The sequence below is a fragment of the Oncorhynchus mykiss genome, chromosome 30, assembly GCF_057628025.1.
Source record: "Oncorhynchus mykiss isolate SJ-2025 chromosome 30, ASM5762802v1, whole genome shotgun sequence".
Classification (NCBI taxonomy): Eukaryota; Metazoa; Chordata; class Actinopteri; order Salmoniformes; family Salmonidae; genus Oncorhynchus; species Oncorhynchus mykiss.
This window is the reverse complement of record NC_143051.1, coordinates 10,060,105-10,080,000: the sequence shown is the minus strand read 5'-3', so window position 1 is coordinate 10,080,000 and position 19,896 is coordinate 10,060,105. Positions and strand designations below refer to the sequence as shown.

General features: G+C 47.0%; 1 protein-coding gene across 4 annotated transcripts in view; it reads left to right on the top strand.

The window, feature by feature from the left end:
• The window catches only part of LOC110487903 (F-box/LRR-repeat protein 2), a 35,042-nt gene extending 17,674 nt beyond the window's left edge, over positions 1-17,368 (top strand). Inside the window, exons 6-14 of one of the 4 annotated variants that reach the window (XM_036970878.2) lie at positions 1,350-1,514; positions 9,361-9,487; positions 9,583-9,657; positions 9,788-9,918; positions 10,519-10,579; positions 10,710-10,754; positions 11,952-12,008; positions 12,084-12,296; positions 12,545-17,368. In XM_036970878.2, the coding sequence (XP_036826773.1) occupies positions 1,350-1,514; positions 9,361-9,487; positions 9,583-9,657; positions 9,788-9,918; positions 10,519-10,579; positions 10,710-10,754; positions 11,952-12,008; positions 12,084-12,296; positions 12,545-12,652 (982 nt within the window). In that variant the 3' untranslated portion in view covers positions 12,653-17,368. The remainder of the gene's footprint in view (positions 1-1,349; positions 1,515-9,360; positions 9,488-9,582; positions 9,658-9,787; positions 9,919-10,518; positions 10,580-10,709; positions 10,755-11,951; positions 12,009-12,083; positions 12,297-12,544) is intronic. The other 3 variants (XM_090227527.1, XM_036970880.2, XM_036970879.2) reach the window with 3 other exon arrangements.
• Positions 17,369-19,896: the final 2,528 nt, after the last annotated feature.

Below are 19,896 nucleotides of genomic sequence, written 5' to 3'. Positions count from 1 at the left end.
GTGCAATGGATTATGGTCATTGTAGTTAATTACCATGCGCTAAACTATGTATAATATTGGCCTGTTGGAAACTACACCTTCCACAACATCTCACAATTCAGGCTGGATCTGATTTGTCTCTAGAGAAATTGTGCAATGTGTGCATTGAGCTCACACACACACACACACACGTCAGCTCAGACAGATCCCCACACACACACACGTCAGCTCAGACAGATCCCCACACACACACACACACACACACACACACACACACACACACGTCAGCTCAGACAGATCCCCCCCCCCACACACACACACACACACACACACACACACACGTCAGCTCAGACAGATCCCCCCCCCCCACACACACACACACACACACACACACACACGTCAGCTCAGACAGATCCCCACACACACACATACACACACACACACATCAGCTCAGACAGATCCCCCCCCACACACACACACACACACACACACACACACACGTCAGCTCAGACAGATCCAGCTCAGGAGGCCGAGTTCATGAGTTCCATTAGCAGCAGATTTGAGTTTAGAATAGAAAATGTATGTGTTTATGCAAAAAAAAATTTAGTACATTGTATAGCATCGATTCGTTCCCCCATTCAAACCGAATCGCACTGAATCGTTTCAAACTAAACCCTATCGTTCCCCCATTCAAACCCGAATGAACCATTTCAAACTAAACCCTATCGTTCCCCCATTCAAACCGAATCGCACTGAATCATTTCAAACTAAAACGTATCGTTCCCCCATTCAAACCGAATCGCACTGAATCATTTCAAACTAAACCGTATCGTTCCCCATTCAAACCGAATCGCACTGAATCGTTTCAAACTAAACCGTATCGTTCCCCATTCAAACCGAATCGCACTGAATCATTTCAAACTAAACCGTATCGTTCCCCATTCAAACCGAATCGCACTGAATCGTTTCAAACTAAACCCTATCGTTCCCCCATTCAAACCGAATCGCACTGAATCATTTCAAACTAAACCGTATCGTTCCCCATTCAAACCGAATCACACTGAATCGTTTCAAACTAAACCCTATCGTTCCCCCATTCAAACCGAATCGCACTGAATCATTTCAAACTAAAACGTATCGTTCCCCCATTCAAACCGAATCGCACTGAATCATTTCAAACTAAACCGTATCGTTCCCCATTCAAACCGAATCACACTGAATCGTTTCAAACTAAACCCTATCGTTCCTGTATCGTATCGGAGCCCATGTTTCTAGATAAGCATCCAATCGTGTTGAAAGCGAAAGATGCACTTCCCTCGTGATTCAGTTACCTCTCCGTGACTTTGGTGTTTGTCTCTGTCATCTGGCAGGACGTTTTCCCTGAACTGCCGTAGCATTGAGGTGTTGAACCTGAACGGCTGCACTAAGATCACAGACAGCACCTGTCTCAGCCTCTCCAAGTTCTGCTGCAAACTCAAACAGCTGGACCTCACTTCCTGTGTGTCTGTTACCAACCACTCCCTCAAAGCTCTCAGGTGAGTGTTCCAAACAGCACTGTATTCCCTATGTAGTGCACTACTTCTGGCCAAGGCTCAGGGGTTGCAGTTTTATTTTAGGATCCAGAAATTACAAGGTATTTACTAGAAGGGTAAAATGGTAGTTACATAGTAATAAATTACATGTTTGTTTCTTTAGGATTCAGTACAACAAACACAATTCATTACCGGCACAACAGATCCCCCCCGTGGTTACTGTATCATTACCGGGTACAACAGATCCCCCCCCCCCGTGGTTACTGTATCATTACCGGGTACAACAGATCCCCCCCCCGTGGTTACTGTATCATTACCGGTACAACAGATCCCCCCCCCCCGTGGTTACTGTATCATTATCGGGTACAACAGATCCCCCCCGTGGTTACTGTATCATTACCGGGTACAACAGATCCCCCCCGTGGTTACTGTATCATTACCGGGTACAACAGATCCACCCCCCGTGGTTACTGTATCATTACCGGGTACAACAGATCCACCCCCCGTGGTTACTGTATCATTACCGGGTACAACAGATCCACCCCCCGTGGTTACTGTATCATTACCGGTACAACAGATCCCCCGTGGTTACTGTATCATTACCGGGTACAACCGATCCCCCGTGGTTACTGTATCATTACCGGGTACAACAGATCCCCCCCCCGTGGTTACTGTATCATTACCGGGTACAACAGATCCCCCCCGTGGTTACTGTATCATTACCGGGTACAACAGATCCCCCCCCCCCCGTGGTTACTGTATCATTACCGGTACAACAGATCCCCCCCCCCCGTGGTTACTGTATCATTACCAGGTACAACAGATCCCCCGTGGTTACTGTATCATTACCGGGTACAACAGATCCCCCGTGGTTACTGTATCATTACCGGGTACAACAGATCCCCCGTGGTTACTGTATCATTACCGGGTACAACAGATCCCCTGTGGTTACTGTATCATTACCGGGTACAACAGATCCCCCGTGGTTACTGTATCATTACCGGTACAACAGATCCCCCCCGTGGTTACTGTATCATTACCGGTACAACAGATCCCCCCCGTGGTTACTGTATCATTACCGGGTACAACAGATCCCCCGTGGTTACTGTATCATTACCGGGTACAACAGATCCCCCGTGGTTACTGTATCATTACCGGGTACAACAGATCCCCCGTGGTTACTGTATCATTACCGGGTACAACAGATCCCCCGTGGTTACTGTATCATTACCGGTACAACAGATCCCCCCCGTGGTTACTGTATCATTACCGGTACAACAGATCCCCCCCGTGGTTACTGTATCATTACCGGTACAACAGATCCCCCCCGTGGTTACTGTATCATTACCGGGTACAACACATCCCCCGTGGTTACTGTATCATTACCGGTACAACAGATCCCCCCGTGGTTACTGTAATATTACCGGTACAACAGATCCCCCGTGGTTACTGTAATATTACCGGTACAACAGATCCCCCGTGGTTACTGTAATATTACCGGTACAACAGATCCCCCTTGGTTACTGTATCATTACCGGGTACAACAGATCCTCCCCAGTGGTTAATGTATCATTACCGGGTACAACAGATCCCCCCCGTGGTTACTGTATCATTACCGGTACAACAGATCCCCCGTGGTTACTGTATCATTACCGGGTACAACAGATCCCCCGTGGTTACTGTAATATTACCGGTACAACAGATCCCCCCGTGGTTACCGTAATATTACCGGTACAACATATCCCCCGTGGTTACTGTAATATTACCGGTACAACAGATCCCCCTTGGTTACTGTATCATTACCGGGTACAACAGATCCTCCCCAGTGGTTACTGTATCATTACCGGGTACAACAGATCCCCCCCGTGGTTACTGTATCATTACCGGTACAACAGATCCCCCGTGGTTACTGTATCATTACCGGGTACAACAGATCCCCCGTGGTTACTGTAATATTACCGGTACAACAGATCCCCCGTGGTTACTGTATCATTACCGGGTACAACAGATCCCCCGTGGTTACTGTAATATTACCGGTACAACATCCCCCTTGGTTACTGTATCATTACCAGGTACAACAGATCCTCCCCAGTGGTTACTGTATCATTACCGGGTACAACAGATCCCCCCCGTGGTTACTGTATCATTACCGGTACAACAGATCCCCGTGGTTACTGTATCATTACCGGGTACAACAGATCCCCCCCGTGGTTACTGTATCATTACCGGTACAACAGATCCCCCCGTGGTTACTGTATCATTACCGGGTACAACAGATCCCCCGTGGTTACTGTATCATTACCGGGTACAACAGATCCCCCATGGTTACTGTAATATTACCGGTACAACAGATCCCCCGTGGTTACTGTATCATTACCGGGTACAACAGATCCCCCGTGGTTACTGTATCATTACCGGTACAACAGATCCCCCCCGTGGTTACTGTAATATTACCGGTACAACAGATCCCCCTTGGTTACTGTATCATTACCGGGTACAACAGATCCTCCCCAGTGGTTACTGTATCATTACCGGGTACAACAGATCCCCCCCGTGGTTACTGTATCATTACCGGTACAACAGATCCCCCGTGGTTACTGTATCATTACCGGGTACAACAGATCCCCCGTGGTTACTGTAATATTACCGGTACAACAGATCCCCCGTGGTTACTGTAATATTACCGGTACAACAGATCCCCCTTGGTTACTGTATCATTACCGGGTACAACAGATCCTCCCCAGTGGTTACTGTATCATTACCGGGTACAACAGATCCCCCCCGTGGTTACTGTATCATTACCGGTACAACAGATCCCCCGTGGTTACTGTATCATTACCGGGTACAACAGATCCCCCGTGGTTACTGTAATATTACCGGTACAACAGATCCCCCGTGGTTACTGTATCATTACCGGGTACAACAGATCCCCCGTGGTTACTGTAATATTACCGGTACAACAGATCCCCCTTGGTTACTGTATCATTACCGGGTACAACAGATCCTCCCCAGTGGTTACTCTATCATTACCGGGTACAACAGATCCCCCCCGTGGTTACTGTATCATTACCGGTACAACAGATCCCCCGTGGTTACTGTATCATTACCGGGTACAACAGATCCCCCCCGTGGTTACTGTATCATTACCGGTACAACAGATCCCCCCCGTGGTTACTGTATCATTACCGGGTACAACAGATCCCCCATGGTTACTGTAATATTACCGGTACAACAGATCCCCCGTGGTTACTGTAATATTACCGGTACAACAGATCCCCCGTGGTTACTGTAATATTACCGGTACAACAGATCCCCCTTGGTTACTGTATCATTACCGGGTACAACAGATCCTCCCCATTGGTTACTGTATCATTACCGGGTACAACAGATCCCCCCCGTGGTTACTGTATCATTACCGGTACAACAGATCCCCCGTGGTTACTGTATCATTACCGGGTACAACAGATCCCCCGTGGTTACTGTAATATTACCGGTTCAACAGATCCCCCGTGGTTACTGTAATATTACCGGTACAACAGATCCCCTGTGGTTACTGTAATATTACCGGTACAACAGATCCCCCTTGGTTACTGTATCATTACCGGTACAACAGATCCCCCCCGTGGTTACTGTATCATTACCGGGTACAACAGATCCCCCGTGGTTACTGTATCATTACCGGGTACAACAGATCCCCCATGGTTACTGTATCATTACCGGTACAACAGATCCCCCCCGTGGTTACTGTATCATTACCGGTACAACAGATCCCCCCCGTGGTTACTGTATCATTACCGGGTACAACACATCCCCCGTGGTTACTGTATCATTACCGGTACAACAGATAACCCCCCGTGGTTACTGTATCATTACCGGGTACAACAGATCCCCCGCGGTTACTGTATCATTACCGGGTACAACAGATCCCCCCCGTGGTTACTGTATCATTACCGGGTACAACAGATTCCCCTTGGTTACTGTAATATTACCGGTACAACAGATCCCCCGTGGTTACTGTAATATTACCGGTACAACAGATCCCCCGTGGTTACTGTAATATTACCGGTACAACAGATCCCCCTTGGTTACTGTATCATTACCGGGTACAACAGATCCTCCCCAGTGGTTACTGTAATATTACCGGGTACAAAAGATCCCCCCCGTGGTTACTGTATCATTACCGGGTACAACAGATCCCCCCCGTGGTTACTGTATCATTACCGGTACAACAGATCCCCCGTGGTTACTGTATCATTACCGGGTACAACAGATCCCCCGTGGTTACTGTAATATTACCGGTACAACAGATCCCCCGTGGTTACTGTAATATTACCGGTACAACAGATCCCCTGTGGTTACTGTAATATTACCGGTACAACAGATCCCCCTTGGTTACTGTATCATTACCGGGTACAACAGATCCCCCTTGGTTACTGTAATATTACCGGTACAACAGATCCCCCGTGGTTACTGTAATATTACCGGTACAACAGATCCCCCGTGGTTACTGTAATATTACCGGTACAACAGATCCCCCTTGGTTACTGTATCATTACCGGGTACAACAGATCCTCCCCAGTGGTTACTGTAATATTACCGGGTACAACAGATCCCCCCCGTGGTTACTGTATCATTACCGGTACAACAGATTCCCCCGCGGTTACTGTATCATTACCGGGTACAACAGATCCCCCGTGGTTACTGTATCATTACCGGGTACAACAGATCCCCCATGGTTACTGTATCATTACCGGTACAACAGATCCCCCGTGGTTACTGTATCATTACCGGGTACAACAGATCCCCCGTGGTTACTGTATCATTACCGGGTACAACAGATCCCCCATGGTTACTGTATCATTACCGGGTACAACAGATCCCCCCCCCGTGGTTACTGTATCATTACCGGTACAACAGATCCCCCCGTGGTTACTGTATCATTACCGGGTACAACAGATCCCCCATGGTTACTGTATCATTACCGGTACAACAGATCCCCCCCATAAAACGCTCCCTGAAACACTTCAGCGAGCAGGCCTTTCTAATCGACCTGGCCGGGGTATCCTGGAAGGATATTGATCTCATCCCGTCAGTAGAGGATGCCTGGATATTTTTTTAAAATGCCTTCCTAACCATCTTAAATAAACATGCCCCATTCAAGAAATTTAGAACCAGGAACAGATATAGCCCTTGGTTCTCCCCAGACCTGACTGCCCTTAACCAACACAAAAACATCCTATGGCGTTCTGCATTAGCATCGAACAGCCCCCGTGATATGCAGCTGTTCAGGGAAGCTAGAAACCATTATACACAGCCAGTTAGAAAAGCCAAGGCTAGCTTTTTCAAGCAGAAATTTGCTTCCTGCAACACTAACTCAAAAAAGTTCTGGGACACTGTAAAGTCCATGGAGAATAAGAACACCTCCTCCCAGCTGCCCACTGCACTGAAGATAGGAAACACTGTCACCACTGATAAATCCACCATAATTGAGAATTTCAATAAGCATTTTTCTACGGCTGGCCATGCTTTCCACCTGGCTACTCCTGCCCCGGTCAACAGCACTGCACCCCCCACAACAACTCGCCCAAGCCTTCCCCATTTCTCCTTCTCCCAAATCTGCTCAGCTGATGTTCTGAATGAGCTGCAAAATCTGGACCCCTACAAATCAGCCGGGCTAGACAATCTGGACCCTTTCTTTCTCAAATTATCTGCTAAAATTATCTGCCAAAATTGTTGCCACCCCTATTACTAGCCTGTTCAACCTCTCTTTCGTGTCGTCTGAGATTCCCAAAGATTGGAAAGCAGCTGCGGTCATCCCCCTCTTCAAAGGGGGTGACACTCTTGACCCAAACTGCTACAGACCTATATCTATCCTACCATGCCTTTCTAAGGTCTTCGAAAGCCAAGTCAACAAACAGATTACCGGCCATTTCGAATCTCACCATACCTTCTCTGCTCTGCAATCTGGTTTCAGAGCTGGTCATGGGTGCACCTCAGCCACGCTCAAGGTCCTAAATGATATCTTAACCGCCATCGATAAGAAACATTACTGTGCAGCCGTATTCATTGATCTGGCCAAGGCTTTCGATTCTGTCAATCACCACATCCTCATCGGCAGACTCAACAGCCTTGGTTTCTCAAATGATTGCCTCGCCTGGTTCACCAACTACTTCTCTGATAGAGTTCAGTGTGTCAAATCGGAGGGTCTGCTGTCCGGACCTCTGGCAGTCTCTATGGGGGTGCCACAGGGTTCAATTCTTGGACCGACTCTCTTCTCTGTATACATCAATGAGGTCGCTCTTGCTGCTGGTGAGTCTCTGATCCACCTCTACGCAGACGACACCATTCTGTATACTTCTGGCCCTTCTTTGGACACTGTGTTAACAACCCTCCAGGCAAGCTTCAATGCCATACAACTCTCCTTCCGTGGCCTCCAATTGCTCTTAAATACAAGTAAAACTAAATGCATGCTCTTCAACCGATCGCTACCTGTGCCCGCCTGTCCAACATTACTACTCTGGACGGCTCTGACTTAGAATACGTAGAATACGTGGACAACTACAAATACTTAGGTGTCTGTTTAGACTGTAAACTCTCCTTCCAGACCCATATCAAACATCTCCAATCCAAAGTTAAATCTAGAATTGGCTTCCTATTTCGCAACAAAGCATCCTTCACTCATGCTGCCAAACATACCCTTCTAAAACTGACCATCCTACCAATCCTCGACTTTGGCGATGTCATTTACAAAATAGCCTCTAATACCCTACTCAACAAATTGGATGCAGTCTATCACAGTGCAATCCGTTTTGTCACCAAAGCCCCATATACTACCCACCATTGCGACCTGTACGCTCTCGTTGGCTGGCCCTCGCTTCATACTCGTCGCCAAACCCACTGGCTCCATGTCATCTACAAGACCCTGCTAGGTAAAGTCCCCCCTTATCTCAGCTCGCTGGTCACCATTGCATCTCCCACCTGTAGCACACGCTCCAGCAGGTATATCTCTCTAGTCACCCCCAAAACCAATTCTTTCTTTGGCCGCCTCTCCTTCCAGTTCTCTGCTGCCAATGACTGGAACGAACTACAAAAATCTCTGAAACTGGAAACACTTATCTCCCTCACTAGCTTTAAGCACCAACTGTCAGAGCAGCTCACAGATTACTGCACCTGTACACAGCCCACCTATAATTTAGCCCAAACAACTACCTCTTTTCCTACTGTATTTAATTTATTTATTTATTTTGCTCCTTTGCACCCCATTATTTTTATTTCTACTTTGCACATTCTTCCATTGCAAATCTACCATTCCAGTGTTTTACTTGCTATATTGTATTTACTTTGCCACCATGGCCTTTTTGCCTTTACCTCCCTTATCTCACCTCATTTGCTCACATCGTATATAGACTTGTTTATACTGTATTATTGACTGTATGTTTGTTTTACTCCATGTGTAACTCTGTGTCGTTGTATGTGTCAAACTGCTTTGCTTTTTCTTGGCCAGGTCGCAGTTGTAAATGAGAACTTGCTCTCAACTTGCCTACCTGGTTAAATAAAGGTGAAATAAATAAAATAAATGGTTACTGTATCATTACCGGTACAACTGATCTCCCCCCCCTCCCCCCGTGGTTACCGTATCATTACCCCCCCATGGTTACTGTATCATTACCGGTACAACTGATCTCCCCCCCTCCCCCCCGTGGTTACTGTATCATTACCGGGCACAACATATCCCCCCGTGGTTACCGTATCATTACCCCCCCATGGTTACCGTATCATTACCGGGTACATTCTGGAGGAAACAGAATCAGTGTAATTCTTAGTAAGAAAACTGTGTGTCTCTGCTTAGTGATGGCTGTAGTATGTTGGAGACATTAAACCTGTCGTGGTGTGACCAAATCACCAGAGATGGCATCGAGGCTCTGACCAGGGGCTGTAACAACCTACAAGCCCTGTTCCTACGTGGCTGCACACAGGTACACACACACACACACACACACACACACACACGTAAACATGATTGTATTGATTGCCAGTAGTGATTGGTTTCTCTGTGTTGTGTTCTCTACAGTTGGAGGATGGAGCACTGAAACCCCTTCAGAAACACTGTCCTGAACTAACCACTATCAACATGCAGACCTGCTCAGTAAGACAGAGATGGAGTCTGTGTGTGTGTGTGTGTGTGAGAGAGTAGGGATTGAAAGACAGAAAATGTGTGTGTGTAACGTGTGTTTATTTATAAAGCCGGTGACAGATGATTTTGTGTGTGTTTACAGCAGATAACTGATGATGGCTTGGTCAGCCTGTGTCGGGGGTGCCACAAACTGCAGATGCTGTGTATCTCTGGCTGCAGTAACATTACAGACGCCTCTCTCACCGCTCTGGGCCTCAACTGCCCCCGACTCAAGTAAGAAATGTCCCCCTTTCTTATAAATACGATGAGGCCCCCCCCTTTCTTATAAACACGATGAGGCCCCCCCTGACAACACACGATGAGGCCCCCCCTGACAACACACGATGAGGCCCCCCCCCTGACAACACACGATGAGGCCCCCCCCTGACAACACACGATGAGGCCCCCCCCTGACAACACACGATGAGGCCCCCCCCTGACAACACACGATGAAGCCCCCCCCTGACAACACACGATGAAGCCCCCCCCTGACAACACACGATGAGGCCCCCCCCCTGACAACACACGATGAGGCCCCCCCCTGACAACACACGATGAGGCCCCCCCCGACAACACACGATGAGGCCCCCCCCCTGACAACACACGATGAGGCCCCCCCCGACAACACACGATGAGGCCCCCCCTGACAACACACGATGAGGCCCCCCCTGACAACACACGATGTGGCCCCCCCTGACAACACACGATGTGGCCCCCCCTGACAACACACGATGTGGCCCCCCCTGACAACACACGATGAGGCCCCCCTGACAACACACGGCCTACTGATAAAAGACGCCATACCGTCCACATAACCAATGTGTTTTGTATCAGGATCTTGGAAGCAGCACGGTGTTCACATGTTACAGACGCTGGGTTTACTGTACTGGCCAGGGTAAGTGCTTCTTTATTTCCTTCAGCGCTCTGTCTTGACTTGTTGCGTTTCTTTTTGTCTTCAATTCTTTTCACATTTAAGGTCACTAATTAAAACCTAATGTTGAACTGATGTGGGTTTGTTTCAACAGCATTGTCATGAGATGGAAAAAATGGATTTAGAAGAATGTGTTTTGGTAAGATTTCATGGGCGTCTCTTCTTGTTTAATGCAACTGTAGATTGAGGCCATCAGCATTTGATTGAGCCTGTCTGATTCTATATACTGTATCTGGGTTTGATTGAGCCTGTCTGATTCTATGTACTGTATCTGGGTTTGATTGAGCCTGTCTGATTCTATATACTGTATCTGGGTTTGATTGAGCCTGTCTGATTCTATGTACTGTATCTGGGTTTGATTTGAGCCTGTCTGATTCTATGTACTGTATCTGGGTTTGATTTGAGCCTGTCTGATTCTATATACTGTATCTGGGTTTGATTTGAGCCTGTCTGATTCTATATACTGTATCTGGGTTTGATTGAGCCTGTCTGATTCTATGTACTGTATCTGGGTTTGATTTGAGCCTGTCTGATTCTATGTACTGTATCTGGGTTTGATTTGAGCCTGTCTGATTCTATGTACTGTATCTGGGTTTGATTGAGCCTGTCTGATTCTATGTACTGTATCTGGGTTTGATTTGAGCCTGTCTGATTCTATGTACTGTATCTGGGTTTGATTTGAGCCTGTCTGATTCTATGTACTGTATCTGGGTTTGATTTGAGCCTGTCTGATTCTATGTACTGTATCTGGGTTTGATTTGAGCCTGTCTGATTCTATATACTGTATCTGGGTTTGATTGAGCCTGTCTGATTCTATGTACTGTATCTGGGTTTGATTTGAGCCTGTCTGATTCTATGTACTGTATCTGGGTTTGATTTGAGCCTGTCTGATTCTATGTACTGTATCTGGGTTTGATTTGAGCCTGTCTGATTCTATGTACTGTATCTGGGTTTGATTTGAGCCTGTCTGATTCTATGTACTGTATCTGGGTTTGATTGAGCCTGTCTGATTCTATGTACTGTATCTGGGTTTGATTGAGCCTGTCTGATTCTATGTACTGTATCTGGGTTTGATTTGAGCCTGTCTGATTCTATGTACTGTATCTGGGTTTGATTTGAGCCTGTCTGATTCTATGTACTGTATCTGGGTTTGATTTGAGCCTGTCTGATTCTATGTACTGTATCTGGGTTTGATTGAGCCTGTCTGATTCTATGTACTGTATCTGGGTTTGATTTGAGCCTGTCTGATTCTATGTACTGTATCTGGGTTTGATTTGAGCCTGTCTGATTCTATGTACTGTATCTGGGTTTGATTGGAGTCTGTCTCCTCTCACAGGTGACTGACAACACTCTAGTCCAGCTCGCTATTCACTGCCCTCGCCTGCAAGCACTGGTACGTATTGTTGTGGGTGTGTGTGTACATTACAGTATGTAATATAGTGTCAACCGTCTATCCTCTCTCCACCAGTCCCTCTCCCACTGTGAGCTGATAACTGACGATGGTATCAGGGCGCTGAGCAGCAGTGTGTGTGGACAGGAGCGCCTCACGGTGGTGGAGTTGGATAACTGCCCTCTGATCACAGACGGGACTCTGGAGCACCTGAAAAACTGCCACCGTCTGGAGAGGATAGAACTCTACGACTGCCAGCAGGTCACCAGGGCCGGCATCAAACGCATACGGGTCAGCCATCACCATCACTACATCTCCCAAGCTGCATCACTATAGCTGTAATGTCAAAGCTCCTGCATGGCCTGGTGGGAATTGTAGTTTCCTATGGAAATAATAGAATTACCCCCACACTGTTGTATTATAGTCCTATTTAGTGTATTGCAGCGTTGCAGGCTGTCAAATGAAATACATGGGAGAATATACAACAGTGTGGAATATTGCTGCATTTGAAATGACGTAGCGCCTACCTCTCCCTATAGGCCCATCTCCCAGAGATAAAGGTCCACGCCTACTTTGCCCCGGTGACGCCCCCTCCCTCGGTGCACGGCGGGGGCCATAGGCTGTGTCGCTGCTGCGTCATCCTCTGACAGTGGAGGACCCGGGGGGGGGCAGCTCTGTCTACAGGGCCTACTGCTGTGACCCCCACCCCCAACAACAATAACCCACCGCCATGGGATGAGACCGACCCTGAACCCCGACACAACACCCTGAACCCCGCCACGACGACACCCTGAACCCTGCCACGACGACACAACACCCTGAACCCCGCCACGACGACACAACACCCTGAACCCCCTGAACCCCGCCACAACACCCTGAACCCCGCCACGACGACATAACACCCTGAACCCCGCCACAACACCCTGAACCCCGCCACGACGACATAACACCCTGAACCCCGCCACAACACCCTGAACCCCGCCACGACGACACAACACCCTGAACCCCGCCACGACGACACAACACCCTTGAACCCCCTGAACCCCGCCACGACGACACAACACCCTGAACCCCGCCATGACGACGCAACACCCTGAACCCCGCCACGACGACGCAACACCCTGAACCCCGCCACGACGACGCAACACCCTGAACCCCGCCACGACGACGCAACACCCTGAACCCCGCCACGACGACGCAACACCCTGAACCCCGACACAACACCCTGAACCCCGCCACGACGACGCAACACCCTGAACCCCGCCACGACGACACAACACCCTGAACCCCGACACAACACCCTGAACCCCGACACAACACCCTGAACCCCGCCACGACGACACAACACCCTGAACCTATAACCGCAAGGTCGTGTTCACTAGGCACTAAGATTTTTGAAAATGGTTCTTCCCAAACTTTTTCCAATGATTAAACAACATTTTTACTTTTAATGTTAAATGTTTTTCTACGGTCTGACACCTCCCACCACTACTGATCTCTCAATACCCTGGACATGGACCCCCATCGCTACTGATCTCTGATCAATACCCTGGACATGGACCCCCACCACTACTGATCTCTGATCAATACCCTGGACATGGACCCCCATCGCTACTGATCTCTGATCAATACCCTGGACATGGACCCCCATCGCTACTGATCTCTGATCAATACCCTGGACATTGACCCCCACCGCTACTGATCTCTGATCAATACCCTGGACATGGACCCCCACCACTACTGATCTCTGATCAATACCCTGGACATGGACCCCCATCGCTACTGATCTCTGATCAATACCCTGGACATGGACCCCCATCGCTACTGATCTCTGATCAATACCCTGGACATGGACCCCCACCACTACTGATCTCTGATCAATACCCTGGACATGGACCCCCACCACTACTGATCTCTGATCAAAACCCTGGACATGGACCCCCATCGCTACTGATCTCTGATCAATACCCTGGACATGGACCCCCATCGCTACTGATCTCTGATCCAAACAGACTGATTGATCACTACTGGTCTCTGATCCAAACAGACTGATTGATCACTACTGGTCTCTGATCCATACAGACTGATTGATCACTACTGGTCTCTGATCCAAACAGACTGATTGATCACTACTGGTCTCTGATCCATACAGACTGATTGATCACTACTGATCTCTGATCCATACAGACTGATTGATCACTACTGATCACTACTGATCTCTGATCCATACAGACTGATTGATCACTACTGGTCTCTGATCCATACAGACTGATTGATCACTACTGGTCTCTGATCCATACAGACTGATTGATCACTACTGGTCTCTGATCCATACAGACTGATTGATCACTACTGGTCTCTGATCCATACAGACTGATTGATCACTACTGGTCTCTGATCCATACAGACTGATTGATCACTACTGATCTCTGATCCATACAGACTGATTGATCACTACTGATCTCTGATCCATACAGACTGATTGATCACTACTGGTCTCTGATCCATACAGACTGATTGATCACTACTGATAAATTATCAATTGGACTCTTTGAGGTTCCTATTCAGGGGAGGAGGGGTGGGGTCTTCTCTCTCTGACAGAACTCTGAGTCGACCATCACTCACCTTCCAGAGCCCAGACCCCTCCTCTCCAAAACTACTCTCACCTTCCAGACCCCTCCTCTCCAAAACTACCCTCACCTTCCAGACCCCTCCTCTCCAAAACTACTCTCACCTTCCAGACCCCTCCTCCAAAACTACTCTCACCTTCCAGACCCCTCCTCTCCAAAACTACTCTCACCTTCCAGACCCCTCCTCTCCAAAACTACTCTCACCTTCCAGACCCCTCCTCTCCAAAACTACTCTCACCTTCCAGACCCCTCCTCCAAAACTACTCTCACCTTCCAGACCCCTCCTCTCCAAAACTACTCTCACCTTCCAGACCCTTCCTCTCCAAAACTACTCTCACCTTCCAGTCCCCCTCCTCTCCAAAACTACTCTCACCTTCCAGACCCCCTCCTCTCCAAAACTACTCTCACCTTCCCAGACCCCTACTCTCCAAAACTACCCTCACCTTCCCAGACCCCTCCTCTCCAAAACTACCCTCACCTTCCCAGACCCCTCCTCTCCAAAACTACCCTCACCTTCCCAGACCCCTCCTCTCCAAAACTACCCTCACCTTCCAGACCCCTCCTCTCCAATACCACCCTGAATTTCCAGACCCCTCCTCTCCAGTACTACCCTGCCTTTCCAGACCCCTCCTCTCCAGTACTACCCTGCCTTTCCAGACCCCTCCTCTCCAGTACTACCCTGCCTTTCCAGACCCCTCCTCTCCAGTACTACCCTGCCTTTCCAGACCCCTCCTCTCCAGTACTACCCTGCCTTTCCAGACCCCTCCTCTCCAGTACTACCCTGCCTTTCCAGACCCCTCCTCTCCAGTACTACCCTGCCTTTCCAGACCCCTCCTCTCTAATACCACCCTGCCTTTCCAGACCCCTCCTCTCCAGTACTACCCTGCCTTTCCAGACCCCTCCTCTCCAATACTTGGACTCGTGGATGAGGGGGATGATCCTAAATAGGCAGAGGACTAAACCCACAAAATGTTGGACAGTGTTATTCAGGAAGGTGGAATGGTACGGAACGTGCACATAGAAGTACGTTGTGTAGAAGAGACGTGATGAGGAGCGTTGGTAATCGTGTCTGCTCCATATGTTACATTTCTATCTGCAAGGTTTCCACAGTCTTGCCCTTCTAACCACACCCCCTGGACAACACATCACTCTGGGTGAACTTCATCTGAACCAATCACATGCCACCTCTGTGTGATCATGCTGCGAGTCAATCTGCTGCAACCAATCGACGACACGCGCAGCTCTTTGGGCGTGAAAAGGGGATTCTGGGAAGTGTAGTGATTCTGGGTGTGAGCAGAGAGGATGCTGGGATAGCCCTGACTTACGGCGATGTAGGGGACACCACTAAACCCCGCCCATCCAGAGGCAAACAGAAAACCAGAAGTACAAAGCTGAACATTTTGACGTTTTTGTTGTGCACCTGAGAACCTGCCTGTTTGAGACTGTTTTTGTCTGTAAGAGTGTTTTACAATGAGGGCACCAAAAATACTACATTATGACAACTCGCCCTCGGATTGGAGTTGGCCACTAACAAATGATTATTTTCCCTCTTGTTCAGTGCTTATTGTTATTGTCCATGCTTATCTATCCAGAGGGAGATCAGATCTGTGCATCTCTCCTTTTGAAGATAACGAAAACAAACGGTTACTGTTGTGGACAGAAATGGGACGACTGTCTCTGTCAGAAACGAGCATCTAAGGAAATCCCTGGAACGTGTGTACTCTGGGCCTCCTGTGTGGCTGTGGAACACACAGGCTGGTTCCAAACTGACCACACGCCCCTTGACCACTAAGCAACTCCTGACTCACCCTCACTGAAATGAAACGGAGAGGTATGAGCCTAAGGGATGATCTTTTAGATTTAAAAAAAATAAAAATAAAAAATCTGGAGCAGTGGATTCAAGCAACATGGCAGATACTTCACACAGTCCACCAGAAGGAGATTGAGGTCAAGATATAGACTGCTATGTTTACTGGTACCTACCATGTAATCTCTCGTGGACAGATGTGCATAACATAACTGATACCGTAGCATCTGTCAGCAGACTGTGGGTTGCGCCCCCAGGTGCGCAGGTCTTTCATCACTGGTCATTTGGACAAATCATGATTTCGCAGGCGTCTTGAATTTCGGAAGAGTAGGGAACATTTGACCCATACACCTCTAACCTGCAGAGGGAAGTGGAGCTCCTAGTTCTGCTTCCGTATCCTCGTTCTAGTATATATTTCTAAAACGTCTGCCCCCAGAAATTAATTAAGCATCTAACGCAATTGCACAGGATTTTTCATTCTGGGTGTCCGAGATTACCTACCATGTGCTTTCAGATATTCCGGGGCTAAGGGAAGGGGTCAGGGCTAGGGGCCAGTCTTGGGTTTGGGACAAGGCCTGTCTGTGTTCAGTCTCAGACATGTGCACAGCGTGTAGTATATAATATGGGTGTTTGACTCGGATGCTTCTGGTTCTAGGTCAATAAGCTGACTGACCTCTAGGGTTGGGGTCAGTTCTTTATTAATTCAGTCTTTGAAATGGAATTGATCCCAACCCTGCTGACCTCACTATGTGGCAATGATACTAACGCCTCTCTTTGACAGCTGTTCTAACAGGAGCTTTATGTTGAAAATGAATAAATATAACATAAATAAATCAAATAACTGATTAGTAAACGTGCTCTGACTGGCTCTACAGTGAAATTTGATAAAAAATAAATGTTCTGAGTAGCGCTTACTCTGATACTCACTGTCTGTGTGTGTGTGTGATATCAATGTAATCTTCATCCTGACCAGCAGATGTCGCTGAAGTGCCATATAAAATCTGAGGCACACCCAAATCTGGATCCATCATCAATATTTTATATCTTCTTCATGTTCAGGTCCTTTTACTTTGAGAAAATAGAGTGAAATACACCTATTATGATTATCCTTATCCAGGCTGCAGTAAGACTTCCAACTTCAATAGATTCATTTTTTAAATGAGAGTGTGGTTTAATATCCTTTAACAACAAGCCGGCAAAATGATCAACTGTATAATTATTACTTTAGGGATAGACGTACCTCAATCTGATCAGTTCTAGGTAATAGCCATTAGCAGCAGCGGTATTACTGCAGTTTTCATATTCATGTGTAAAGAAAGGATGGATGGGTTGTTATTTAGCTTGGCCTGGCATGGAAAATATATTTTCCTTCTCAAATAAGATGAACTATTAAACTTTTATAAAGCCGTTCTTATTTTGGGGTGCTGTCCAAATGTTTCTGTTCATTCTTGACGTTTTCTCGTTTATGAATAAGAAACGGACTGGGGATTTTCAGTCAGGCAATATGCTGAATAGCTGTGCACAGTTCCCGGAAAAAACCACGGTTGCCATGTTGGAGAAAATTACCTTTTTTTTATGGATTCATGGGAGATGCATTTAAAAAATGTTTAACCTTTATTTTAGCAGGCATTCTCATTGAGACCAAGGTCTCTTCTACAAGGGAGCCCTGCATACACACTTTACAAATACAACATAATACAAATATACAAGATTACAAACGCACTCAAGTAAAACCATCAGTAAAAACCTCAGTAAAGATTGGCCCCAAATGATTCATTTGAACTGCCTGAGAGGCACCAGTACATCTAGTTGTAGGGAAATCTGTAGATTGTTCCATACATGGGATGCAAATAAACTACCTTCAGTGTGTTTTTAAGGTTGTATTTATTCAATAAAAGGTAGAAACGGAGAAGGGCTGTAAAGGGGAAAGAATGACTTGGACGGTTTAAATTAAATTATCTCTGGTGCAACTCCAATCTGCACGATCGTTGCAGTGGATGTACTGTGTGTGTATGTGCATTTATGTGCGACTTTGGGTTTGAACACAACTCAAGTCTCTTGCTCATCACAAGCCCGCTGAGCTAAAGCCTCGGGAAATAAAACCTAATGCTGATCTGCTGTTCAAATGTAATTTCAACAAATGTAATATGCCCTTTAAGTTTTGGAGCGGAAAAAAAAAAATATTTAATGAGCTTACAACATATCAAAAAACAATGACCTACTGTTCCATTGATAACGTTTTTTGTTTTCATAGACATTAGGCTACAACGAACATTTTAAATTTGACTTAAGTCCTTGACCACTACACAATACTACATATGTAAGGTAGCTACAGCATTAGCCTGGGTAATGGACTAAAGGAGACTAACGTAAGGTCATTGGACTAAGGAGTAACATGTTCTGTTTACAGGGTGAATTGGCTCTGGAAGCTAAAACAGCCAAATAGTCCCATCTAAATGGGAATCGATTCCCCATTCGGTGTGTTTCTAGAAACATAAACCCCTCTACTTTCATATCACATCAAAATAATTACACAAATGCAAAAAAACAAACATTTCAATTGGCTCATTCATCTGCCCTCTTCTCCCCTGTAACTATTCCCCAGGTAATTTCTGTAAATAGAGTGTGTTCTCAGTGAACTTACCTGGTCAAATGAGGGTTAAATAAAGAATAAGTAAATACACACTTACTGTACACGGTTTTAACACAGGTGGATCCGACAGTATTTTTCAGTGACAAGTTTGTGGCATCTGTCTTCCGTTTACCCACAGGTGTTCGGCGACAGACGGCAGCAGTAATTAGCACAGGTGGTCCACTCTGTCTTCTGTTGTCCGTAAACAAGTGCAGTAACATGGAAATATGGCAGTGTGGGAACCATAATAACCTTATAAAGGTTGTGTATCAATTTGAACCTTTTTTTTCTTTCTTCTAAATTATTTTCCATTTAGATGAAAGATCAGGTCCTTTGTGCTTTCAAAACCGTACCGCAAGTGATGCGTGTCAATGTTCAGACCAAGTGTTGCTGCTCTTAAACAAAACTCCCCCGTACAGAAGACGCTTTTGTCCAATGACCTTTTGTGTGTGTAATGGAACAGAGAGTCGTGATCAAGGGCTAGGGGCTGCATGCACACATTTCCCAGATTGTACCTTTTTAAAGTTTGACCTTGTAATTTATGGGGAACATCTGCGAAAACAGCTTGAAATAGGGGCGTGGGGAGACTGAAATGTTAGTCAATTTCATGCAACGCGTAGACAACACAGGAGGCTGTGGAGGGGAGGACAGCTCATAATAGTGTCTGGGATGGAATGGTATGGAAACCATGTGTTTGAGTTCGATATCATTCTGTTTGAGCGATTACTGTGAGCCCGTCCTCCCGAATTAAGGTGCCACCAACCTCCTGTGGTAGACACATTAAATCCACAGTAGTTGTTTATTTTTTGTGTCTAAAAAACA